General features: G+C 50.7%; 4 protein-coding genes across 9 annotated transcripts; 2 read left to right on the plus strand and 2 right to left on the minus strand.

Moving 5' to 3' along the window:
* Positions 1 to 817: 817 nt before the first annotated feature.
* LOC118731430 (caseinolytic mitochondrial matrix peptidase proteolytic subunit) lies at positions 818 to 6,981 on the plus strand. The gene is made up of 6 exons (XM_036460080.2): positions 818 to 1,051; positions 1,137 to 1,208; positions 1,543 to 1,639; positions 3,149 to 3,336; positions 4,093 to 4,198; positions 6,633 to 6,981. Exons 1-6 carry the CDS (start codon positions 866 to 868, stop codon positions 6,803 to 6,805), a joined length of 822 nt encoding a protein of 273 aa, XP_036315973.1. The 5' UTR covers positions 818 to 865; the 3' UTR covers positions 6,806 to 6,981.
* Positions 6,982 to 11,014: 4,033 nt separating this feature from the next.
* On the plus strand, positions 11,015 to 12,915 carry ALKBH7 (alkB homolog 7). 2 transcript variants are annotated; one of them, XM_036460081.2, is made up of 5 exons: positions 11,063 to 11,309; positions 11,965 to 12,138; positions 12,227 to 12,351; positions 12,531 to 12,729; positions 12,885 to 12,915. In XM_036460081.2, exons 1-4 carry the CDS (start codon positions 11,106 to 11,108, stop codon positions 12,691 to 12,693), a joined length of 666 nt encoding a protein of 221 aa, XP_036315974.1. In that variant the 5' UTR covers positions 11,063 to 11,105; the 3' UTR covers positions 12,694 to 12,729; positions 12,885 to 12,915. The 2 variants fall into 2 exon arrangements, with proteins under 2 accessions (XP_045445115.1, XP_036315974.1); XM_045589159.1 differs by having other exon boundaries at positions 11,015 to 11,309; positions 12,531 to 12,915.
* A 129-nt stretch (positions 12,916 to 13,044) lies between these two features.
* PSPN (persephin) lies at positions 13,045 to 15,106 on the minus strand. Its single transcript, XM_036460083.2, has 2 exons — positions 13,576 to 15,106; positions 13,045 to 13,489 (listed from the first exon to the last, which is right to left on the minus strand). The coding sequence occupies exons 1-2, from the start codon at positions 13,709 to 13,711 to the stop codon at positions 13,182 to 13,184; spliced, it is 444 nt and encodes a 147-aa protein (XP_036315976.1). The 5' UTR covers positions 13,712 to 15,106; the 3' UTR covers positions 13,045 to 13,181.
* Positions 15,107 to 16,928: 1,822 nt separating this feature from the next.
* Positions 16,929 to 25,006, minus strand: GTF2F1 (general transcription factor IIF subunit 1). 5 transcript variants are annotated; one of them, XM_036460076.2, is made up of 13 exons: positions 24,665 to 25,002; positions 24,593 to 24,613; positions 24,456 to 24,502; positions 23,818 to 23,890; positions 21,847 to 22,040; positions 20,578 to 20,748; positions 19,190 to 19,378; positions 18,278 to 18,427; positions 18,006 to 18,184; positions 17,812 to 17,885; positions 17,589 to 17,727; positions 17,275 to 17,392; positions 16,929 to 17,181 (listed from the first exon to the last, which is right to left on the minus strand). In XM_036460076.2, the coding sequence occupies exons 2-13, from the start codon at positions 24,602 to 24,604 to the stop codon at positions 16,977 to 16,979; spliced, it is 1,551 nt and encodes a 516-aa protein (XP_036315969.1). In that variant the 5' UTR covers positions 24,605 to 24,613; positions 24,665 to 25,002; the 3' UTR covers positions 16,929 to 16,976. The 5 variants fall into 5 exon arrangements, with proteins under 5 accessions (XP_036315969.1, XP_036315970.1, XP_045445117.1 ...); XM_036460077.2 differs by having other exon boundaries at positions 18,006 to 18,181; positions 24,593 to 25,005; XM_045589161.1 differs by having other exon boundaries at positions 18,278 to 18,431; positions 19,194 to 19,378; positions 24,593 to 25,003.
* Between the last annotated feature and the right edge of the window lie 34 nt (positions 25,007 to 25,040).

The following is a 25,040-nucleotide window of genomic DNA, read 5'->3' on the forward strand; positions in this document are numbered from 1 at the left end:
TATGAGAGAGACACATCAATTGATTGCCTTCCACACCTGGTCCCAACCGAGGCAAGGGAAGAACCTTCAACCCAGGTATGTGCCCATGACCAAGAATTGAACCCAGGATCCTTTGGTGTACAGCTGATGCTCTAACCAGCCAGGCCTGATTTTTATTTATTCATTTTTAAATGTATTTTTATTGATTTCAGAGAGGAAGGGAAAGAGAGAGAATCATTGACCGGCTGCCTCCTGCATGCCCCCTACTGGAGATCGACCCCATAACCTGGTGCCCTTGAGTGGAACTGAATGGAACCTGGGACCTTTTTAGTCTGCAGTCCGAGGCTCTACTCACTGAGCAAAACCAGCCAGAGCTGTTTGTTTTTTGGTTGGTTGTTTTTTTTGTTTGTAGGATTTTTTATTTTTTTTATGAGAGAGACAGAGAGAGAGAGAGAAAGAGAGAGGTGGATGTAAGAGAGATACATCCATGTGAGAAACACCCATGGTTGCCTCCCCAAAGCACCCCTACCTGGTACCTGGTATGTGTCCTGACTGGGAATGGAACCCGTCACCTTTAAGGTGACAATCTCGAACTGAGCCACTAGGGAAGGGCCGAATGTTGATTTTTTAAAATAAGGAATGAACAGCAGGAATGAACAGCAGGATACTGTGCCGAATTTGTTAGGAAAGGGACTCGAACTGGAGGTTCTAAAGCTTCTCCAGCTTCTCCTGGATTCCACTTCCTCCCGTGGCCCCGCCCAGCCTCGGACGCGCCCACACCACTTCCCGGAAGTGGGCGGCCCGGAGAGCGGGCACCGTGTGCGCAAAGCACCACGGGAATTGTAGTTCCGCCGTCGGACGGAAGCCGGGAGGGACGAGCGGCGGGATGTGGAGCGGATTGCTGGTGGCGGGGACCCGGCTGGCTGCAGGAAGGTGCCCCGCGTTATGGCCTCGCCTCGCCGCCCTCTCCCCCACACAGCGGGTGCCCGAGACGGGTCTGGCCCCGCAGCGGAGCCTGCACACGACGGCGGCGCGGGCTATCCCGCTCATTCCCATCGTGGTGGAGCAGACGGTATCGTGGCCGGCGGAGAACAGGCCTGGGGGCTTGGGCTGGGGGCACGGCCGCCCTGACCCTCACCTCCATCTTTCTCCTCCAGGGTCGCGGCGAGCGTGCCTATGACATCTACTCGCGGCTGCTGAGGGAGCGCATCGTGTGTGTCATGGGTCCGGTGAGCACCCTGATCCTCCCTTGCTTCTGCCCGGATCCTAGGCGTCCCTTATCCTCAAATCCCATTGACTCCCTGATCTCTCCCATTTGACTTCCCTCCCTGGACTCCGCTCTAGTCACCCTCTTCCTTGTACATAAGCCTCTGACTACCCCGCCCCCGTCCCCACGTACTCCCCACCATTCTATCCTGACCCTCCTCTTCCTGACTTCTGAACTCCCTCCCACAGCTATGATCCTATCCCGGTTCCCTGGCTCATCCCCAGCCACGCCAAAACTTGCCTCCCTTAGTCCTCTCCCCAACCACCACCTGGGACACCTATCTTCCACACTTGCAGATTGATGACAATGTGGCCAGCCTGGTTATCGCGCAACTGCTGTTCCTGCAGTCTGAGAGCAACAAGAAGCCCATCCACATGTACATCAACAGCCCTGGTGAGCATGGGGAGTGAGGGAGGAACCCCTAAGTTCGAGGGGGCACTGCTTGGGTGCACTAGGTGACTCAGGAGATTCTAATACCCTCCTACCCCCCAGCCTTTCCCAATCCCATCTGGAGAAAGTAGGGATTCAGAATTAACTTCAGAATCCCAAAAGTGTCTTAACCCTCCAAAAACTGCTCCTTGCTTTTAAGTCACAAACCTTCAGCTAAATTTTCCTCTTTGATCACAGACATAACTTTTTTTTTTCTTTTACAGTTGAGTTGGTATTCAACGTTATTTTATATTTATTTCAGGTGTACAGCATAGTAGTTAAACAATTATGTAATTTACAAAGTGACCCCCTGATAATTCTAGCACCCATCTGGCACCATGCATGCTTAATGCAATTTTATTGATTATATTCCCTATGATGAACTTTAATCCCTATGACTATTTTGTCACTGCCAATTTGTGCATGTTAATCCCTTCACCTTTTCCCCCAATTGCCCTCTTCTCTGGCAACCATGAGTCTGTTCTCTATATCTATAAGTTGTGTTTTGTGGGGTTTTTTTTCTGACTTGCTTGTTTATTTTGTTCTTTAGATTCCTCATATATGTGGAATCATACGGTATTTGTCTTTTTCACACACATAACATTTTACCAACCTGACCTGTTGTCAACATTTTTAAATTGGTAGATTCCACCACCACCACCACCACCCTCTCCCCTCAAAAAAAGAACAGCCAATCTTGATTGAGTGTTTTCTACGCACTTTATGTGCATCTAACTTATTTGATCCTTACTGCAGCCTCACCGAGGAGACACTGTGGCTCCGAGAGGCTAGGTACCCTGCCCAGGCCACACAGGTGACAGATTGCCCAGCCAGGCTGCCCCTGGAGCTTCACCCTCAGCCACATCTCCGGATTTCTAGTATCTCTAAAAAATTTGGTCGCTCTGAGCCCACATGCACGTGTGGCAACAAGTCGCTCTGGAGCAAGCACTCATTTTGTTCCCATCTGGCCTGTGTCACCTGTTCCTGGCACCTCCCTCCCCCCAAGGTATCTGCAGACCCTGCTTTAAAGAACTGCATCTAACCCTAGCCTAGTGGCTCGGTTGGAGCATCGTTCCATGCACTGGAAGGTTATGGGTTCGATCCCTCGTCAGAGCATATACCTAGTTGTAGGTTCAATCTCTGGTTGTGGCATATATGGGAGGCAGCCAATCCATGTTTTTCTCACATGAATGATTCTTTTTCTCTCTAAAAAACGGCAACCTTTTTTTTTTTTTTTTTCAAAGAAAGAATAATTATTTTAATAATAAAATGTAAATAAATCTTATTAAAAATAATAAAATGCTACAAAATTAAGCATTAGATCTTAGGTTTAAAAAACAGCAACCTTTGGGAGAAGATTTTAAAAAAAACAACAACTGCATTCACACCAACTCTCCCAAAGACCAGGCCTAATATAGGGAAAGGATGGTGGGAGGAGCTGGCACAGCCCCTGACTTGTGCTCACACCCATAGGTGGCCTGGTGACCTCAGGCCTGGCCATCTACGACACGATGCAGTACATCCTGAACCCCATCTGCACCTGGTGTGTTGGCCAGGCCGCCAGCATGGGCTCCCTGCTTCTCGCCGCGGGCACCCCTGGCATGCGCCACTCGCTCCCCAATTCACGCATCATGATCCACCAGCCCTCTGGGGGCGCCCGGGTGAGTGCCAGGTCCTGCAAGCTGCTTCAGGAATGAGGGACAGGGGTCTAGACAGAAGGACTGACTGGGTGAAACTCCATGGGGATGTCAGTGTTTTAAAATGTAGGGTTTATTATTACTCAGCTACAGTGAGGTCAACAGAAGCCGACTGCTGTTACAGTCTCCAAAAGGAAGGGGCATGCCAGGCTATGGCAGGGACACACAGGCAAGTGCCAGGGTTGGCCAGGAGGCAAAGGGAGCTTGACAAGAGCCTTTATTGTCATGTCTGTGGGGAAAATTGGGGGCAAGGCAAGATCAACAGCTTTAAGATTGGCTAGTCTGAATAATTAACAAGCTCTGAGGTGTAATAGCTCTCCCTAGTTGTATAGCAGCTGGCCTTTGGGGGATCGGGACAGGAATAGTGACTCAGAATCCAGGAGGTGGTGGGAAGATGGCCTCTGAATTGTCTGATTTGCACACGAAAGGTGTGCTTTTAGGTGAGCTGCATGCTATCTCTAGGAATTAGCTAGCCCTGGTAGGGACCATTCCTCTAGGTCAGTGAGGTCCAGATACAGAAAATAAGATCATATATTTAATCCAGGAAGCCTTCCTGATGGTGGTGAGGATGAAGCAGCGTGTAGAGGGACTTAAAGCCCTGACCCACCTGCCTGACCACACTGGCAGTCCAAAGTCCCAAGGGGGCTCCCGGGTCCCCATCTCCAGCCTTCCCATGAGTGCTGACACTGGTTCCAACCTTCTCCTTGGGACGTCCCCCAGGGCCAAGCCACAGACATCGCCATTCAGGCAGAGGAGATCATAAAACTCAAGAAGCAGCTCTACACCATCTATGCCAAGCACACCAAACAGAGCCTCCAGGTGATTGGTGAGTGCCCTGCCCAGGCAGACCCCCACTGCTCCCCTTCCTTTATTGGAACCAATACAGGTGTAAGTGTCAGGCTTGCGCTGAGCCAGGGCCTCTCAACCTTGGCACTGCTGACACTCGGGGTCAATCATTCTCTGTGGTGGGGACTGTCCTATGCACTGTAGGGTACTGAGCAGCACCCCTGGCTGCCATCCTAGATGCCAGGAACACCCTGTATCTATGACAACCAAAACTATCTCCAGACATTGCCCAGTGTCCTCTGAGAGACAGAATCACCTCCAGTTGAGAACCTCTGTTCTAAGCACTTAAAAAAAATTTACAAAACCTTCAAAAACTTCATTGAAATGAGTCAAAAGGTTTGAGCAGGGCCTTCCACAAAGAATATTCCAAGTGGCCAAAAAGCATAAGAAAAGATGCTTACGCCCGGCTGTGCTGGCTCAGTGGATTGAGCATCATCCCATGGACCAAGAAGTCCTGCATTCGATTCCCAGTCAAGGGCACATGTCCAGGGGTGCAGGCTCGATCCACAGTAGGGGGCGTGCAGGAGGCAGCCAATCAACGATTCTCTCTCATTATTGATGTTTCTGTCTTTCTCCCCATCTCCCTTCCTCTCTCATATCAATAAAAATGTATTTTAAAAAAAAGGAGAAAATGCCGAGACTGGTTTGGCTCAATGGATAGAGCGTCGGCTTGGGGACTGAAGGGACCCGGGTTCGATTCCGGTCAAGAGCATGTACCTTGGTTGCGGGCATATCCCCAGTGGGGAGTGTGCAAGAGGCAGCTGATCGATGACTCTTTCATCGATGTTTCTAGCTTTCTATCTCTCTCCCTTCCTCTCTGTACAAAATCAATAAAATATATTTTAAAAAAAAAAAGAGAAAAGATGCTCACCATCTTTAGTGATGCTGTTTAATCATGACATTATGAGGTATGAGGGAAAGGAAATTAAGCTCTGAGGTGTAATAGGGAAACATTAATGTGGGAGAAATACCATTTCAATCCACTGGAATAGCTAAAATATAAAATGCTGACAAGAATGTGGAACAACTTAAACGCTTATCCTGCAGGCCGGAGTGAAAATGATAGAGCCACGCATGCTCTGATCTGCAGCTCCCTAACTCCAGCTGTTTGGCTCTACGGGCGAAGGCTAAACATGCAGAAAGATGCTGGGGTTCCCCCACTCAGCATATATGGGAGAACTGCGTGTTTATGTCCATCAAAGATGCAGACAGGAATGCTGATGGCAGTCCTGTTCATACAGGCCCCAAGCACAGATGGCCACAGCAGGAGAATGAGTGCATTGGTAGAGGTTTATTCACAGAACAGAATACTTTACAGAAGTGAGAGAATGGTCCATGATGACATGGCAGCCTGGAGCAATCTCAGAAACCTAATGCTGAGTGGAAAAAAAAAAGAGTAAACTATGATTCCACGTATTTAAAGAACAAAAACAGGCATAACTGTTAGGCCACTGTGGTGACAGGAAGTGGGCTCAAGCAGGGTTTTAGGGGATCTAAGTGATGCTTTTTTCTTTTTTTCTTTTTTTTCTTTTTAATCTTCACCCGAAGATTTTATATATATATATATATATATATATATATATATAAATTTATATATAAAATCACTTAGACCCCCTAAAATATATATTTAAATTGACTTGAGAGAGAGGAAGGGGAAGAGAGAGAAATATTAATGTGGGAGAGAAACATTGATCAATTGTCTCCCCATATACACTCCGACTGGGGATCGAAACCACAATCTAGGAAGTGCCCTGACTGGGAATTGGACCCATAATCTTAGTGTACGGAATGACGCTCCAACCAGCTGAGCCACCCGGCCAGGCCAACGTCCCATTTCTTGATCTGGTTGCTGGCCATGTGGGTATGTTCAATCTGAAATTTATCCCATTATCCACTTATGATTCACGCCCCTGCCCAAATTATCATCCATGACTAACAAGTAAAAAAAGTTGAAATATCTGAAGAACAAAATGGACTAGTGAATATAATAGAATCAGGGACATAGAAAGGGATTGGACTAACAATTCTTAGGGGGAAGGGAGTCTGAGGGGTGAGGGAAGAGATTAGACAAGAATCTTAGACCTATGGATGAAGACAGGGGCGGGGGGGGGGGGTAAGGGCATGGGGTGGGGTTGGGGATCAGGTGGAGGGGAGCTATGGGGGAAGAGGGGAAAAAGAGGAACACCTGTAATATGAACAGTAAAGATTTATTATTTTTTTTAAAAAGTTGAAATAGGTATTTTAGCAATGGTATTTAGAAATGGGCACAAAGTGGGAAAGACATGTGCCCTGACGGAGAACTGGCAACCTTTTGGTGTATGCGATGAGGTTCAACCAACAGCCACACCAGCGAGGGTTCCAAGTCTCTGCTTTTAACCACACATGTCCTGTCTCCCACTTACCCCCTCCCCCAGAGTCGGCCATGGAGAGAGACCGCTACATGAGTCCCATGGAGGCCCAGGAGTTTGGCATCTTAGACAAGGTTCTGGTGCACCCACCTCAGGATGGTGAGGACGAGCCTGAGCTAGTGCAGAAGGAGCCTGTGGCGGCAGCGACAGCAGCAGAACCTGCTCCAGTGAGCACTTGAGTGGACCTCACCCTTGAGAGGATAGTTGGGCCAGAAGCTACAGCTGCTGCACTGTCGGCTCCTCGCTGCTGAGCCTGGAGGAGCCCCATGAGGACCTTTGGACTTGAGTGTACCCCTAGTGGTGGGTATCCTGGCTGAGACACTGTGATTTTAAATTAAATCTTTGTAGTCTTTGCTCCCCTTCTGTGCTCCTTCCTTCCCCTCTCCGCCACCATGCAAGTGTACGTGCTTCGTAAGGCCCCTTCTCTTTGGCCCTGACCCTGAGGCTCTAATCTTCCGCTCTTGAACTTCAACAACCTGGACTGGGCATATACACCATTCCACGCACTGTTCTAGAGGGTGCAACGAATCGTGAAGCAAACACAAAAATCCCTGTCCTCAAGTACTTATTCTTGTGGGGGCAAACAGTTTAAAATCAGGAAAAGCAGTGTGCAGGGGGTGTGTGTATATACGCGTATGACAGTTTTGGATGGGGTGGCCAGCGAAGGCCTTGCTAAGAAGGTGACATTTGAGCAAAGATCTGAAGGAGGTGAGGGAGGGAGCCATGTTGCTATCTTGGGACAGAGCAGTCCAGGCAGAGGATATAGCGAGTGCAAAAGCCCTGAGGCAGGACTGCCTGGCACCTGGGAGGAACCAGAAGACTAGAGAAGATTAGAGCAGAAAGGGGAGAAGTACAGATTTCAAAAGGCCTGGTAGGTCTTGGCAATGAGGGAGATAAATTGCAGAGCGTTTTGAGGAGAGGAGCAAAAAGAAGTAGGACTGTGGCCCCCAGGGAGATGTGGGAGGAGTGCAGGAAGCTCAGAAACGTGGAATAATCCAGATGAAGGCTGAAGGCCCAACCAGGTGGTGCGAAGAGGTAAATTCCAGCCAGGTTGTAAAGGCAGGGCTGACATGTGGAATATGAGATTTGAGAAAGAAAGTAATCTTCATAAACTCCAAGGAATTGGCCCAGAGCAGCTAGAAAGATGGAGAGTTGCTAACTGTGATGGGAAGGCTGGCGGAAGGAACAGGTTTGAGGGCCGCAATCAGAAGCTGCTTTTGGTCGTTATATTTGATGCTGGATGAGCCTCAGACATCCCAGGGGATGGGTAAGTCTGGGTCAGGGTTGGAAATAAAAATACAGGAGACATCAGCTTGTGGAATTCGTGGTCAGGCAGAGAACTGGCAGTTGGGTTTGGCACAGTAGAAGTCACTAAGTGGCCTTAAGCACTTACAGTGCTGTGGGGTCTCAGAAAGCATGGGCCAGAAAATACTGGAGCTAGACAAGTCTTCCAAGGAATTCTGCTGTAAAGGAGAGCAGAGAACGTGGGACTGGAGCTGGAGGGAGAATTGGGGTGAATTTTATGTTTTTTAAAATCAGAGGACTTAATTTGGCTATCTTTATTGGTTACATTTGGCTAAACTCTTCATTCTGGACAATTTTAAATATATTACAAAAATAGAAAATATAGGATAATGAGACCTCATGCACCCATCACACCAATTTAAGGCCAACTTTTTTTTTTTTTAATATGTTTTTATTGATTTTTGGAAGGGAGAGGGAGAGATAGAAACATCAATGAGAGCGAAACATTGGTCAGTCGACAGCTTCTGGGATCAAGCCCACAACCCAGGCATGTGCCCTGACTGGGAATCAAACGAGTGACTTCTTGGTGACTGGGGCGATGCACAATCCACTGAGCTACACTGGCCGAGTCATGGCCAACTTTGATTCATCCCTCCCTGTCCCCCACTTACTGGATTATTTTGAAGCAAATCCAGTTTTCATTAAATCTGTAAATATCTCAGTATGTATGTCTAAAGGGATAAGAAATCTCCAAAAAGACAACCACAATGCCACTTTCAAACCTAAACAAATTACAATAGCCTTTCAGTGGGAACCGCCATCTTCCAGTAATTCAACAAAATGACTAACAAAGGGAAAAAGGAGAGGCATCGCGCTGTGTTCTCCAGGCCTTTTGGGACACAGGGAGTTGTTCTTTGAAAGATATTAAAAAAAGAAAGAAAGGTGATATTGTGGACATCAAGGGAATGGGTCCTTTCAAAAAGGAATGCCCACAAATGTTACCAGGGCAAAGCTGGAAGAGTCTACAGTGTCACCCAGCATGCAGTGGGCATTACTGTGAACAAGCAAGTCAAGGGCAAGATCCCTGCCAAGAGAATTAATGTACACCGAAACCAATTTGGCTCAGTGGATAGAGCGTCGGTCTGTGGACTGAAGGGTCCCAGGTTCGATTTCGGGTCAGGGGCATGTGCATTGGCTGCAGGCACATCCCCAGTAGGGGTGAGCAGGAGGCAACTGATCGATGTTTCTCTCTCATTGATGTTTCTAGCTCTCTATCCCTTTCCCTTCCTCTCTGTAAAAAAACCAATAAAATATATATTTTAAAAAAAGAGAGAGAATTAATGTACATATTGAGCATATTAAGCACTCTAGGAGCCAAGATAGCTTCCTGATACCTGTGAAAGAAAAGGATAAGAAAAAGAAGGAAGCCAAAACTGGTTTGGCTCAGTGGATAGAGCGTTGGCCTGCGGACTGAAAGGTCCCATTCTAGTCAAGGGCATGCACCTTGGTTGAGGGCACATCCCCAGCAGGGGGTGTGCAGGAGGCAGCTGATTAGTGTTTCTCTCATTGATGTTTCTAACTATCTCTCTTCCTCTCTTTAAAAAATCAATAATATATATATAAATCAATAATATAATATATATATATATTTTTTTTTAATATATTTTATTGATTTTTTTACATATACTATTGGCCAAAACCGGTTTGGCTCAGTGGATAGAAAGTTAGAAACATCGATGAGAGAGAATCCTCGATCAGCTGCCTTTTGCACACCCCCTACTGGGGATGCGCCAGCAACCAAGGTGCATGCCCTTGACAGGAATCAAACCCGGGACCCTTCAGTCTGCAGGCCGACGGTCTATCCACTGAGCCAAACCGGTTTCGGACAAATGGTATATATTTTAAAAAAAAGAAAAAGAAGGAAGCCAGAGAGAAAGGTACCTGGGTTCAACTTAAGTGTCAGCCTGCACCACCCAGAGAAGCACACTGTGAGAACCAATGGAAAGGAGCCGGAGCTGCTGGAACCCATTCCCTATGAATTCATGGCATAAGTGGAAAAAAAATAAAAAGGACTTCTGTGCTGATCAAAATATTTCTCTTGAGTGGAAGTGTGGCGTCCCTTCTTTCTTAAGGAATAAAGAAAACTCTGTGTCCTAAAAGAAAAAGAAAAACATTTACAATATTTACAAATATCCAACCAGTATCCAAATTTCAATACTTACAAAAAATTAAAATACTTATAATACAAATATCCAACCAATGTCCAAATTTCCTCAGTCTCTATTTTTCTAGCTTGTTGCAATAAGTTGATAGATCTCTAAGTCTTTTGTAATTGCAGGTTTCCCCTTGATCTCTCTCAATCTCTCCCTCTTTTTCTTGTCTTTTTCCTTGAGATTCATTTGTTGGAGAAACAGGGATGTTTTGTCTTGTAGACTTTCAGTTTGGATTTTGATGACGGGGTCAGGGAAGGTGGTGACATCTATCCTAGGTATTTTCTGTAACTTGGTGTATAAATCTAGAGAAATCTAACTGAATTCATATTCCCTTTCTTGGCAAGTGACCTCTTTGGTGGCGGGAGGGGTGTGTGTGTGCTTCCATCAGGAGACACAAAAAGTCCAGTTGTCCCTCTTTTCTTGACCTTAGGGGCTGATGAGAATCCTTGTCTAGATCCACTATATATTATTCCCATAAGGGCTGCAAAATGGTAATACGTATGCCAATTCTACCATGAAGCGAAGGTTTTTTGGTTTTCATTGTTTATAAGGTGCAAATCAGCCTGTTTGTATGGGAATGGGTGATTCCTGGTTTTCCGCAAACTTGGTCCCATAATCGTGACCTGACGTCACTCCTCTGAGCCCTGTGCCCCTGACCCTTTCCTCTCAGTTGAGTTAACCTCTCCGGGCCACTCCAGAACGCTGACTTTGGCCCAAATTCTACGGCCCCTAACCACCCAGGACAGATCCGGCCCTTGCCCCTGGAGACGGACTTGCGGGACACCCAATAGTTTAAACTGCTGAGGGATGGCGCCCAATAGCGCGGGAAAGGAGGCGGGCCTTGGGGGGGGAGCCAATAGCTGAGGGAGGAGCCGAGCAGCAACCAGTAGTCTTCTCCGAGAGGCGGGACGCTGAGGAAAGCCAATCGCTGGAGGCGCTCGGCGCAGCCGCACACAAAGGCTCTGGGGTAGGAGTGGGGTGTCGCTGACCCCGGCCGGTCCCACACCGGGGCGCCGAGGCTATGGCCGGGAGCGGGTGGCTGGCGCTGCGGACGATGCCCGGGCCTGGCTGGGTGCGGGGCTCTGGCCCCGCTGTGCTGAGACGCCTGCGGGATGCGGCTGTGGTGCGGCCTGGCTTCCTGAGCACGGCCGAGGAAGAGACGCTGAGGCGCGAGCTGGACCCCGAGCTGCGCCGCCGCCGCTACGAGTTCGACCACTGGGACGCGGTGAGGCTGGAGGCGGGCCCGCGCTGGGGGCGGGGCCACGTCAGAGGCGGGGCAAGGACGGCGGGGGCGGGAGAGGTGCCCTGGGGGCGGGGCTATCTGGGGCGGTGCCTAGGACGGGTTGGGGGCGGGGCTACGGCGGGAACGGGAGTGTGGCGCTGGGTGGGGTGGGGCTGCGGCTGGGGGCAGGACCTTGGGCCTGAGGTTGGAGTCTTTGAAGATGAGGGCAGGGCCATAACTGGAGGCAAGACCTGGAACTGAAGGGTGTTTGGGATACAGGACCAAGGTTAGGTGAAGAAAGGGGTGTGGAGCGAAGTAAGGGCGGGGCACCGTTTGGGGGCGGAAACTGAGACAACATTGAATATTGGGGCGAGGCCAGCCCTGGAGCCTGGATTTGGAACTGAATTGGAGCCAGAGGTTGGGTACAAAAGACTGAGGCCAAAATATATGGGGCAGAGGTCAGGGTTTGAGTCCCAAGATCATGGCTTAGATAGGATAAAGTTTGTGAGTTGAGGGTGAGGTCAAGGGTCATGCTGGGAAAACCAGCCCCTGGCTCTGCATTCTGTCCCTCCCTACCTTAGTTTCCCTGTCTTCTCCCCAGAGCGCCCCCCAACCCGACCCCCAGAGTTTCCAGGCTTGACCTGAGCTCTCTATGCAGGCCATCCATGGCTTCCGAGAGACAGAAAAGTCTCGCTGGTCAGAGGCAAGCCGGGCCATCCTGCAGCGTGTTCAGGCAGCCGCCTTTGGCCCCGGCCAGAACCTGCTGTCCTCAGTGCATGTGTTGGACCTGGAACCTCGGGGCTACATCAAGCCACACGTTGACAGCATCAAGGTGGGCAGAAGCCAGCAGCTTGAAGCTCCCAGCTGGGGTTGGGCCAGCCTGGCCAGAGCCTGACCTACCACCATGCTCCCTCTTCCAGTTCTGCGGAAGCACCATCGCTGGCCTGTCCCTGCTGTCTCCCAGTGTCATGCGGCTGGTACACACCCAGGAGCCTGGGGAGTGGCTAGAACTCTTGCTGGAGCCATGCTCACTGTACATCCTTAGGTACTGCCCAGCCAAGAAGCCACCCCACTAATCACTGGTCAGACACTACCCAGCACTTCAAGCACCTTCTCTCGTTCAGCCCTCACAGAAAACACTACCATCCCCTGCACAGCAGACGCTTAGCCTGGAACAGGGGTGCCCTCACCCTACCCAGTCATAACCTCTGTTTTCTCTTTCAGAGACTCTGCCCGTTACGACTTCTCCCACGAGATCCTTCGGGATGAAGAGTCCTTTTTTGGGGAACTTCGGGTCCCCAGAGGCCGACGCATCTCCGTGATCTGCCGCTCCCTCCCTGAGGGGGTAGGACCAGAGGAGCCTGGGCAGCCACCCCCAGCCTGCTGACCCCCAGGCCCTTTGCCCAGCTTCTCAAGGACTCTGGCCCCGCCGTGCTGAGACGCCTGCGGGATGCGGCTGTGGTGCGGCTCAGCTTCCTGAGCGCGGCCGAGGGAGAGACGCGGAGGCGCGAGCTGGAGCCCCAGCTGCGCTGCCACCGCTACGAGTTCGAACACTGGGACGCGGTGAGGCATCCTTTATTTGTGAATAAAGATAGGAAATGGACAAGGTAGGCTTCCTTGCACTGGCTGTTTGCTGGGGCTGGGATCTGCAAGGGAAGCCCAGACCCTACCTGCCCACCAACCAGAAGCTAAGATGACAGGGCCCGGTGCACCCCACTGAATACAGAATCACAAGACCCCAGGATCAGCTTCCTTTATTGTGTCCCTTGCTGGCATCCCCAGCCCACTCCATCTTCTCATCTTCCGGGCATCTAGGTCTCCAATAAATAAGTCATCAGACCTCTGGTGTGGCTGCAGGGCCCCATCTGAACACCCTCAGCCACTGCAGCCGCAGGCAGCCGCCGAGAGCTGGGGCAGCCACTGCCAGCGGTGGTGGTCATCCAGGAAGGCCACGTCAGCGTAGCGGGTGGGCTGGCAGCAGGGGCTTCCATGTGCTCGGCCCTGGCTCCGCAGCCTGGCCAGTGCCAGGCTGTGTTGGGTGCGGGCACCTCGGGGACAACTGCCAGCACAGTAGCGGAAGATGACCGTCTCCTCCGAAGCGTAGCCCAGGCCCAGCTCCACCACTGGCAGGGCCAAGCTCCGCAGCTGGCATGGGCCAGCCGGGGCTCTGCGCAGGCGGGCACCTGGAGGGGACAAGGGGCAGTTGACAGCGGTCAGGGGTTGGCCAGGAAGGAGTTGGGGAGTCACACGGGGTCCTGGGGGTCCTTACCCAGCTGTGCCTTCCAGGTCCCTACGTCTGCTGCTAGCTCAGACGAGAGCGTTTCCTCCACCACTGGGTCCCCGCCGAGGCCCAGCTGCAGGCGTAGGAGCAGCAGAGAGCCGAGCAGGACTCTTCCTATGGCCATCGTGACGAACAGGTCCTGAGGATGCAGATGTCCTGCGCTCTCAATTTATCCCCATCTGGGCTGGGAAATAACCGCTTCACTGCCGGATGCTCCATGGGCACGAAGGCCCCATGTCCCCCACATCCTCAGACCCAGGCAGGCCAACTCCCTCTGTCCCACATTCTTTCCTTCTAAGAGTTAAGGGCTCACCCCCACATCCAGACATTCCATAGATCTATTTCTGACACCCCCTCCACACCTTGATTTAAGAGTTGTAGCGGCAGCCAGGGCCCAGCCCAGGGTGAGCAACCAGGTCCCTGCCCCACTGTCCCACCTGCCATCTGGAAGAGGTGGGGGGGAGAGGCGGTTCTGTGGGGGCCCCATTGGGGCCCCTCCCCATTCAAACAGGGTGTGGAGGCTCAGGAGCCCCTGTGTTGGGCACCAGGTGGAATGGATATGTGGGGGGCGGGGAGCGGGAACAGGGAAGAGGTGGTTTGGCAGGTGAACTAGCTAATGGAGACTCATCCATCATGGCTGCAGCCTAGAGGATTAAGACATCATGACCCTGTGTCTGGGCCTGGCTGAGCCAGTGTCAAAACAGGAAAAGGGAGAGGCTCTAGGACAGCCAAGAGTTGGGACACAAGGGGCTGGAAGCTCACCCTGCAGGGACTCCTGTCTCTGGAAGACCCACCTGAGGAACCTGGAACCTCAGCCTGGTCCTGGTGTCCAGAGCATCAGCAAGAAGGGAGGTGACTCCCACTGGGCCTTGGAGGCAGTTGCAAATCAGTGACTTCCATACCCTGCCCCTGTGGTCCCTGGGAAGTGAGACTGTCCTTTGCCTCTGAAAGGAGGCTAATCAGTCCCCCCCACATGTGGTTCTGAGGACAGTGTTTAACAAGGTGTTTGGCACTGAGGAGCTTGGGAGAGCTTCTGAGGCAAAGGAAATTCAAAAAGCTTTTGCATGTCTGAAGAGGTGCTCGATCTCACACAGGTGAGACTGAGTTAAAACTCAACTTGGAACCCAAGATTGGCAAAAATCAGAGTGGCTTCCACATGGCTGGGGTGCACACGTGTCAGGTGTATCGCCACCTGTAGGTGAGTGTAAGTTGGTAGCAGTTGAGAAGTTGATACTGAAACTGCAAATCCCATCCCTTTGACCCCGAAACTGCTTCAGGAATTTGTGCTTAGCAGGTGAGCAGACACAAACTCAGGGCTATTCGCTGCTATCAGCAAAAGATCAGAAATGACCGGAAGTCCACACAGGGGATTGCTTTACTAATTTGGTGTGGTGGTTCTTATTGCGGTGCCTAGTGAGACTATTTTCAGAAGTCCAAAGCCACCCAGAATTAAATAGATTTGAACCCAGGTTCCGTGGAACACAAGGCCCCTGCTCCTAACCGCTGAGGTCACGGCTTTAGGTCACGGTCCATGGCAGTGAGTATGGGGGTGAAAATCCCAGCGTAACGGGTGACAGCACCTTTCCTGCTGCCCCAAAAAGGCCTGGCGGAAGTGTGGGGAGGGAGGTTGGACCGACCTGGTCCCGACCTGGGACATTCCTAGGAATTAGCCTGACATCTCAGGCATCCCAACTGACAGCCATGGGCCTGTGGAACGGGGTGGGAAGTTTTCCACCTGCAGTTTCCAGCTGAGGGCAAGATGGAAATCTGGGATAGGGGTTCAAAAGTAGCATCTGCTGCCAAATTTCATTTCCAGCAGCATTATTGTCCATGACATTGAACAGTCCTCCCACTACGGAACACCTAGCAATGCTGGAAAAAATAAATGCATAACCAACTTGTGAGAAAGGGAAGCCCCAGAAACATCATTGGGAAGCTGAAAAAGGTGCCAACATCAGCAATAAAAGAGCCCTGAGCTGAGAACCATCCAAATGGGTTCAGGCTGGGACTTGTGGGGCACCTGGTGGGAACAAAGGCAAAAACCATTTAAAAGGACTGGCCTGTAGGCCATCCAGGAGTCCCACAGATAGAGCCCGAAGCTGGCCACCACTTCCCCTATCCAAGATTACAACCAACCAATCATGAGTCGTCAGAAGATAGAACAGGAAGCCTGTGAGTTTCAGGTGCTGGCTGATGTGTCTGATGAAAACTGTAAGACAAGATGCTTAAAATAGCATATATATAAGCCTAACCAGTGGTCATGGACAACAGAGGGTGGGCATACGTGGGGAGGAGTTTGGGATGGGAATGGGGGGATGAGGACAATTCTGTGATACCATAATCAATAAAGAATTTTTTTTAAAAAAGATGCTTAAAATAAAAGTGTGAAAGGGATGAAAAACATTTAGGATAGTCCAGTCTGCGTGGCTCAGTGGTTGAGCATCGACCTAAGAACCAGGAGGTCATAGTTCGATTCCCAGTCAGGACACATGCCTGGGTTGTAGCTTGATCCAGTGTAGGGTGTGTAGGAGGCAGCCAATCAATGATTCTCATCATTGCTATTTCTCTTTTTCTCTCTGAAATCAATAAAAATATATTTAAAAAATACACACATTAAGGACAAAACATTCAAAACAGACCAGCTGCCCTGGCCGGTGTGGCTCGGGTGAGATCATCCTGTGCACCAGGGGATTACCTGTTTGATTCGCAGTCAGAGCACACATCCAGGTTGCAGTTTTGGTCTCCCATTGGGGTGTGCACAAGAGGCAACCAACCAATGTTTTTCTCTCTCATGGATGTTTAAATGTTTCAATAAAAACATTTTAAACTAGCCCTAGCCACTTTGGCTCAGTGGATAGAGCGTTATCCTGCAGACAGAAGGGTCCCCTGGTTTGATTCCAGTCAAGGGGCACATGCCCAGGGTTGATGGTTCAATCCCCAGTACAGGGCATGCAGGAGGCAGCCAATCAATGATTCTCATCATTTTGATTCTCTCTCTCCCTCTCCCTTCCTCTCTGAAATCAATAAAAATATAAAATTAAAAACAAAAACAAAAAAACAACAACAGACCAGCCAATGAGAAAAAGAAACAGCTGAAGAGATAACTGACAAAGTGGAAGACAGACCTGAAGAAATCACCGCATGTGCAAAATAAGCTCTAAGAGACATGTCAAGGTTCTAGGAGGAGGAGTGGGGGAGAATAAGAGAAGTAAATTGAGAAGAATGATGCTTGGGTTTTTCCAACCTATTAATGCTGGGGCCTGGGATTCAGGGAACAGGGTGACAAGTGGACAGTTAGATCCACCGAGCAATGAGTATGTGGAATTCAAGAGCCCATGAACTTCTAGAGACAAGCTTATTTATTGGGCAAAAGGGTGGGGGCCAGCCCCTCACTCCTTGAGGGAGAAGTGCATCTTGTCGTTGATCATCTTACGCTCAGGGTTCAGACGTTTGAGGATCTGGGCAAGCACGTTCACTGTCTGCTCGCTACTCAGCCCTGTCTTCTTGGTCTGGAACTTTTTCAGCAGGTCTTTCGTGGTCATGGGCTTCCGTGTCAGGTAGCGGCGCACAGCGTCCTCAGTCACCTGCACATCACTGAGGGGCGCAGTGGAGAGTGGGGAATTAGTGGGTGGCCCTCCTTCCCAGTGGTCCCCGTCCTGTCCCTGCTGTCCTCCCTCACCAACTTACCCACTGCTGGGGGTTGACTTCCCAGATTGGGGCTGAGGGGTCGACTTTCCAGACAGGCTCTGGGGTCCACTGTCCAGCCGCAACCGCTTAGCTGCTGTCGTCTCATTTGTCCGCTTTCCTGTGAGAGCAGAGGCAGGGCCAGATATTAGAAATGTGGAACTGGACATGTCGGGAGACCTCAGGCTAGGTGGTGTCTAAGGCCCTAGCATACAAGGGGCTCAGGCAGATAGGGGTCTGCCCCTTAATCTGGCCTCAGATCCTGACGCTCAGTGCACACAAGAACAGAGGTCAAAAGGAAGGGGAAGGCCACTCACCTTGCTCCAGTTTGCTGGCAGCTGCCCGAAGGGTGGACGAGGTGTTGCCACTCTCTGTGCTGGGTGTGCCTGGCCGGCTATTGCCCCTTGAGCTGCCCCCTGATGGCTTCCGCTCTCTCTTGGGGGGAGTCTTCTTTTTCTGCAAATTTTAGAGTTGGGGATGTGAGTCTGGAAACAGACACCAGGGCCGACATCCCTCCTCCCAACCCTGGCTAGGCCTTACAGCCATGAAGAGAGCTGAGGAGGCCTCGCTGTCAATGTCACTCTCTTCTGAGCTGTCAGACTCATCACTGCTGTCTGTATGGGGACAGAGAAGAGCTGTCAGGATAAGGCACCCACACCCAGCCTCAGCTCTATCTCAGGTAAGGGGGTCTTGTAGGGGGCAGAGGGGACAGAAGCCTAGAAAGCCAAGCCCACCTCTCTTCCGCTTCTTCTCTTGTGGTGTGGGTGCCTTCTTCTCCTCCTCCTCCTCCTTTTCCTCCTCAGGAGGCTTCTCCTCCTCACTCTCTTCGCTGCTTTCGCTCCGCTCATCCACGCCCTTAGGGCCCTCCTCCTGCTGGATGACCTTGGGCTTGCCCTCCGGCTCTTCAGAACTGCTGTAAGACGAGAGTGAGCAGAGGGTGAGCAGAGGGTGAGTGAGCTCGTCCTCCAGGCTGTCCCAAGTCACACCTGCCTCCCGCTGGCCTCACCTGGAGCCATCAGACATGTAGTCCACCTCCTGACCCTCAAAGTCCCCATCGTCACTGTCCTCGAAGGCCTCATCGTCTGACCCCTTCTTCTTCTTCTTCTTCCGGCCTGCCTTCGTCATCGGCGCCTTCTTCTTGGCCTTGGGGGCTTTGCTGCCTGGGGAAGCAGAGGGGGGCTGAGCACTCATCGTGGTTTGTATACTCAAGGACATTGGGACATCTCAGGCCTCGACAAAGGGGAAGAGGTGACCAGGGCTGGCCAGTTCTTAGAGAAAGCAAAGGGCCTGCTTAGGGGAAACACCTGTCATGTGCAAACCAAACCAATCTTGGATCTATACGCCCTGGCCACAGCCTTTCTCTAATCTCACATTGAGGACCACTGTCCTCTGCACTAAGTCACCCTTGGAGCCCAGAGCCCCCTGGAATGATTCAAACTAGTGGATCCTAAGTAATCTCCCTGCCCTGCCTTGTCTTTCCCTTGGAAACTTCAATAAAGTCCATCCCATCATATCTTTTAAAAATATGTTTGTTTGTTTGTTTGTTTTTGGGGGGGCTGGGAGATGGAAACATTAATATGAGAAACATCAATCAGCATGCACCCCAACCACAGATCAAGCCTGCAACTTGGGCATGTGCCCTGACTGGGAACTGAGCTGGAGACCTTTCAGTGCATGGGATGACGCTCAATCAACTGGACCACACCGGCCAGGGGCCATCACTCATCTGCCTCCTGCTCATTCTGGTGCTTCCCCAAGTCGCCCTGCGTGGCATGTTGTGTTTGCCTCTCACCTCCTGCTTTTTTCAGGGGCATTAATCACTCTGTGTTGTCACTACAACCTTTGTAAAGTAAGACTCAAGCACGACTTGGGCAGCTGTGCCCAACACCCCAGCCACCAGGGGAGGCTCTGCCCAGGCTCACCCTCCTCGCCGCTGGCCTCGCTGTCATCAGACGACATCTCCAGGTCGTCTTCCAGGTCGTGGATGCGCAGCTCACTGGGCTTTTTGCGGCCACGCTTATCCTTCTCCTCATCCTCCTCGTCCTGGTCCTGGTCTTTGAGCCGCCGCTGCTGCATGATGCTGAAGTGGTTCAGGACTTTGTTCCTCCTGCAGGCAGAGGTAAGGGGTACACTGGGATCTGATAACAGGTCTCCAGGAGCCAGGTCTCCTCCCTGCACTTCACTGCATGTTCCCCAGAAGGGAAACACAGACATGAGAGTTAGGTGATAAGAGGGTGATCTGACCCCAGGGGACTCACACATAACATGGACACCCTAAAATCACACAGGGAGAGCGGACCCTTTTTCAGTTCCCTTTGCCCTGAGCTCTCAAGGAGAAGGTGTTGGTATGGTGTTGGCATCCCAGCACCTCTCTCAGCTCAGGACCAATTTCAGGTCCACACAAAGGCACATCAGCCGAAGCTGGTTTGGCTCAGTGGTAGAGCGTCGGTCTGGGGACAGAGGGGTCCCGGGTTCGATTCCGGTGAAGGGCATGTACATTGGTTGTGGGTACATCCCCGGTGGGGGGTGTGCAGGAGGCAGCTGGTCGATGTTTCTCTCTCATCGATGTTCCTAGCTCTCTATCTCTCTCCCGTCCTCTCTGTAAAAAAATCAATAAAATATATTAAAAAAAAAAAAAAAAAAAAAAAAAAAAGGCACATCAAAATTAAAATGGCAAAGGTGCCTGGCCAGCATGGCTGTGGTTGAATGTCAACCTATAAGGTCAAGGCTCAATTCGCAGTCAGAGCACATGCCTGGGTTTCAGGCTCAGACTCCAGGAGGGGGAGTGCAGGAGGCAGCCTGTCAATGATTCTCTCTCATCATTGATGTTTCTGTCTCTTTCTTTCCCTTTCCCATCTCCCTTCTTCTCTGAAATCAATATCAATTTTTATTTATTTAAAGGAAAGGGATGGAAAAAAATATTTCATGCAAACAGAAATGGAAAAAAAAAAATTGATTTAAAAATAAAGGCCATAACAAGACCAATCTCAGGCAACAGATACCTGCAATTGAACCAGCCCAGACCTCCTGCCTGGGGAAACTCAAGGCATCCAAGGACTGCTCTGCTCTCAGTCACCAACTCCTTAGCCGTCACAGGACCCTGTACATCCCTGATGGCTTGGTTTACGTCTCCCCACTGGACTGAGAGCTCCCTGAGGGCCTGGTGGGGTCTGGCTTGGTCATCTCTGAGTCCCCAGCTCCCAGCTGGGCATCAGTTATAGTGACCTACCTCATTTCCAATATTTTGGCTCTATACTGGAGAAGCTGAGAGATGACACTGCCTGCATCCTTCCCAGGCTTACTCACCTCTCCCACTCCTCCTCGGCTTCCTCAGCAGTGAGCGTCCGGTGCCGGGCCAACGGCGTGAAGTTGTACCAGTTGTGGACTGGGAAAGCTTCAAAAGCCCCGTCAGGGCACTGGGTGAAGATATAGTAGGACGTGTTCTCTGTCACACCTCCCTTCTTTATACCCTTGAACCTGCAAAGAGCCATGGTCACAGCCTGTGTCCAGAGAGACCCGCCCTGGTTCACCATGCCCCTAGGCCTGTCCCTTCTACAGAGCCACCTGGTTTCTCTGAGCAAAATCAGAGGCTGGGAGGCCTTGGGCTAGCTCTTGGACTATCTGAGCCTTGATTTCAAAATCTGGAAAGCAGGGCCAGTGCTCCTCACCCTGTAGAGTGGGCTCAGGGCTTCCCCCATTTTACATATCATGGTCCTTTCATGGAAGGAAATGTTAGATAACCTGAAGAGCACAGGCCCTGCAGTCAGACCTCTCTGACCTGCCTCCAGGCTGCTCCTTGGGCCTGAACCACTGTGAGCATCCTCCTGGCTTCTGCCCTCACACTCTTCCCACACTTAGAGTGCCCCTTCCTTGCTTACCCCCTTCAAGGTGGCCCCTGGATATATATGAACAGGACAGGCGCCCTTAGGACTCTTACACAAGCACCAATTTTATTTACCTTTAAAAATAAAACCCCACAAAAGAGATAAACCAAAGAACTTATATGCAGAGCCCCAAACATGGGCAATAGGGTGGTGAAGACCTTGGGGGGGAGTGGGTAGGGCTGGGCTGAGGTGAGTAAAGGAGGGTAAAATGGGAGACATCTGTAATACTAACAATAAAATATATACACTGAGTAGCCAGATTATTATGATCTCTAAATACATAATAATCTGGCCACTCAGTATATATATTATATTAGAGGCCTGGTGCATGAATTCATGCATGGGTGGGACCCAGCCAGCCTGGCCAGGGGGAGGGGACATGGGCGGTTGGCCGGCCTGCCTTCTGGTCGAACTCCTGGTTGAGGGGACAATTTGTATATTAGCCTTTTATTATAGAGGATATACACTGAATGGCCAGATGGTTATGTGTTCAGAGATCATAATCATCTGGCTACTCAGTGTATATGTTAAAAAATAGAAGGAATAAATAAATAATAAGATAAAACCCCATGATGGAGGACATGCTGTCACCTGCACTGTGCATATGGGGCGTACAAGTTCTGAGAGAATACCTCACAAAGGGAGGGCATGAGGGAAGAGGAGGGTGGGCACTGCTGCCATCACCACTTACTTCCTGCCGGACTTGCCATTGACTCGGAGCAGCCAGGGCTGGTCCTCAGGTCGGAACTCCTTGAGAACAATGCCGTACTTCTTTCTCCGAGCCTCCTCCCGAAGCTTGCGGTTAAACTCACTGCCTGCACCGGACTCAGGCATCTCCTCCTCTTGGTAAATCTTCTTGTTGCTCAGATCTCGCTCTAGCCGGGCCTGGGGGAACAGGGTGGGGGAAGCAGGAAACAAAATCTCTCATCAGGGAACCTGCTTTTGCTCAGGCTATGCCCCTACCCCTAAGAATACCCTTTATTCGCTCCACGCTGAGCTACAGACACTCCAAGTCAACTTTCTTGCTTAGTAAAAAAAAAAAAAGTAGAAAGTCGGCGCTTAGTGAATGTGAGTGAAGGGATATGGGCAAGCTTTGTACTGTATCTGTGCAGCTTTTTGAAAGTTTGAAATTATTTCCAAATGAAAAAAACGCACAAAAAAAACAAAAAAACAAAAAAAACACAGTAAGTTCATAGTGGTAGTAAACAGAAACAACAAGCCCTAGCCAGTTTTGTTCAGTGGATAGAGTGTCGGTTTGCAGACCAAAGGGTCCCTGGTTCAATTCCAGTCAAGGGCACGTACCTCGGTTGCAGGCTCCTCCTGGCCCAGGGCCCTGGTCAGGGCTCATGCAGGAGGCAACCAACTGACGTGTTTCTCTCACTTCAATGTTTCTCTCTGTCTTTGCCTCTCTCTTTCACTCCCTAAAAAAAAAATCAATGGGAAAAATATCCTCAGGTGAGGATTAACAATGAAAACAACCTGTTTGCCTGGCTGGCGTGGCTCAGTGGTTGAGTGTCGACCTATGAAGCTAGAGGTCCCGGTACTGATTCACCGTCAGGGCACATGCTTGAGTTGCAGGCTCAATCCCCAGAAGGGGGCATGCAGGAGGCAGCCAATCAATGATTCTCTCGTGTCATTGGTGTTTTTATCTCTCCCTCCTTCTTCCTTCCTCTCTGAAATTAATAAAAATATATTTTTAAAAGAAAATAAAACAACCTGCTTGGAATTGGCCTTCCTCTCTCTGCATTCGACTCTGGGCTGCCCCATGAATTCAGAAACCATTAAAGGCCGAGGTTTTCCAAATTTTAACCTCTGGACAATTTAACAGTAGATATTATTTTAAATATGTACATTTATAATTCTGCCCTGGCCCTCACCCCTCAATATCCAATCCATCAACAAACCCTGTCAGCTCCACCTCCAAAACCCACTATAGTTAAATCATTTCTCATCACCTGTGTCCCATCATTGCTCACCAGGACCACAGCTATCACCTCTACCCTGCTTCATCTGCCCTCCACTCTACAGCAGCCAGATCACTTCACAAAACCCCCACTGAAAACCCTTAATGGCTTCTGCTATAGACTGAATGTTTATATCTTCATCTCAAAATGCATATGTTGAAACCTAACACCTGCAGATGGTATCTTGGGTGGAGCCCTTATACCAAAGGGTTCCAGAGAGTTCCTTTGCCCCTTCCTAGAGGGCACAGGGAAAAGAGTGCTGCCTATAAACTAAAATCGGGTCTTTCCAGACACCAAATCTGCTGGTGCCTTAATCTTGGACTTTCAGCCTCCTGAGCTGTTTATATGATGACTGTTGTTTATATGATGTTCTTTTAGAGCAGCCCCAACAGACTGAGACAACTCCCAAAGGCCTTACAGTGGGGACTCTGAGACCATCTGTAGGATGTGGCCTCCTCTTTTGCCCAGAAAAATCTAGGCCCAAAATGCCCATCAGTGGGGCACACTTTCTAAATGTTCTCCTTTCAGGAGAAGGCTTCCTGCAGGGCCTGACAAGTTTTACTCAGAGCCCAGCAGCTCAACCTGTACTTTAGTTGTCACTTATCTCCACTGGGGAAGCTCTGAGGAAACAAACTTAATTACTGTCACAGCCACAACACTCACAATCAATTCTCATTCCCCTGAGAACCGGGACTTACCTGATTCCAAGTAGCGAAGTTGACTTTATCAGCTGCATTGAAGGCCATGATGTTATATTTTTTGGTTGTGTTTCTGGAATGATCAGGAAGAGGTAGTGCTCAATCCATCATTCAACAAACCCTCCACGGTTCAGCCCTTTGTGACAGGCAATCCTGAGGACCCTTAAAACATCCCAGAGGTCCCAAGTCTGTCAGGGAAGCCAGATCCATACTCTCACCCCATGCAGAAAAAGGTACAAAGATTTAGGGGAAACAAGATGAATAATCGGGAACTCAGTCCTAGGCAGGAGGGAGGGCAAGCAGAGAATGCTTCCTGGAGGAGGAAAATACTGGAACTGGTTTTGGGGACCAACAAGAACCCACCAGCAGTCACGGCTGGGGAAAAAGCATTCGTGGCAGAGGGAATATTAGGCCACGGGCCGCATCGCTTGCACATTAATGTACTCATTCATTCATTCCACTCAAAAAACAGTGATGCCCCAGAGAGTCCTCAGCTCACCCGGCCCTGCCCTCAAGTCGCTGCCAGTCTGGAGGATGACTCACAGGCAAGGCAGCGCCTGGCATGCCTAGAGGCTCTTAAAGGTTTCAATTGTTAGGGGAATGGGTGTGTGTGTGTGTGTGTGTGTGTTAAGACTTACTTGGGAACTCGAACCACATACTCAGTGACATTCTGGCTGCCAGGGCCCTGCGCGGAGAAAAAGCGGAACGGTGGGTGAGGGACTGAGGGACTGATGGCCGAGGCCGTCGGAACCCCCGGACTCCGCCTCATACTTACGAAGGCCGCCATGGGCAAGGGTCGGTGGTTCGAGTCTGGTCCAATCCGTGCTCTTTTCGCCTCTCCTGCGGCCCGCGACCCTCAGGCCGGGGAAAGCCGCCTTCGCGGGATCGGGTCTTCGGCCCCGATCGAGGGCCCCAAGTCCCAGGTGCCACCGATCCTGAGCAAAACTACCCGGAAGCGCTGCTGAGTCTGCGGTCCGCCTCAGTGGCCGCTCCTAACACAGCCGCGCCTGCGCCTTAACCTGAGAAACTCTCCCGCGGACGGCGGACCGCGGCCTCCGCCTTCGCCCCGGGACCCCAGTGAGCGGTCACCTAGCCTCCTGGCGCCTTGCGGAGCAGAGAACCAGCCTGGCTCAGAGGTAACTACCTTCTGGAGTGCGGACGGCTGCTGACCGCTTTATATAACGCGGTTGATCCGCTCGTGACGCAAGCACGTCCTTGCGTGA

Source organism: Pipistrellus kuhlii, unplaced genomic scaffold (assembly GCF_014108245.1).
Source record: "Pipistrellus kuhlii isolate mPipKuh1 unplaced genomic scaffold, mPipKuh1.p scaffold_m20_p_30, whole genome shotgun sequence".
Taxonomy (NCBI): Eukaryota; Metazoa; Chordata; class Mammalia; order Chiroptera; family Vespertilionidae; genus Pipistrellus; species Pipistrellus kuhlii.

Coding starts and splice junctions, on each gene's coding strand:
- LOC118731430 (XM_036460080.2), top strand. CDS start 866: ATGTGGAGCGGATTGCTGGTGGCGGGGACCCGGCTGGCTGCAGGAAGG. Junction 1,052..1,136: donor CCATCGTGGTGGAGCAGACG/GTATCGTGGCCG, acceptor TTTCTCCTCCAG/GGTCGCGGCGAGCGTGCCTA. Junction 1,209..1,542: donor TCGTGTGTGTCATGGGTCCG/GTGAGCACCCTG, acceptor CCACACTTGCAG/ATTGATGACAATGTGGCCAG.
- ALKBH7 (XM_045589159.1), top strand. CDS start 11,106: ATGGCCGGGAGCGGGTGGCTGGCGCTGCGGACGATGCCCGGGCCTGGC. Junction 12,139..12,226: donor CACACGTTGACAGCATCAAG/GTGGGCAGAAGC, acceptor TCCCTCTTCCAG/TTCTGCGGAAGCACCATCGC. Junction 12,352..12,530: donor TGCTCACTGTACATCCTTAG/GTACTGCCCAGC, acceptor TTTCTCTTTCAG/AGACTCTGCCCGTTACGACT.
- PSPN (XM_036460083.2), bottom strand. CDS start 13,711: ATGGCCATAGGAAGAGTCCTGCTCGGCTCTCTGCTGCTCCTACGCCTG. Junction 13,490..13,575: donor GACCTGGAAGGCACAGCTGG/GTAAGGACCCCC, acceptor TGTCCCCTCCAG/GTGCCCGCCTGCGCAGAGCC.
- GTF2F1 (XM_045589161.1), bottom strand. Junction 23,891..24,455: donor TATGTGGTTCGAGTTCCCAA/GTAAGTCTTAAC, acceptor TGATCATTCCAG/AAACACAACCAAAAAATATA. Junction 18,432..19,193: donor CGAGGCCAGCGGCGAGGAGG/GTGAGCCTGGGC, acceptor CTGCTTCCCCAG/GCAGCAAAGCCCCCAAGGCC.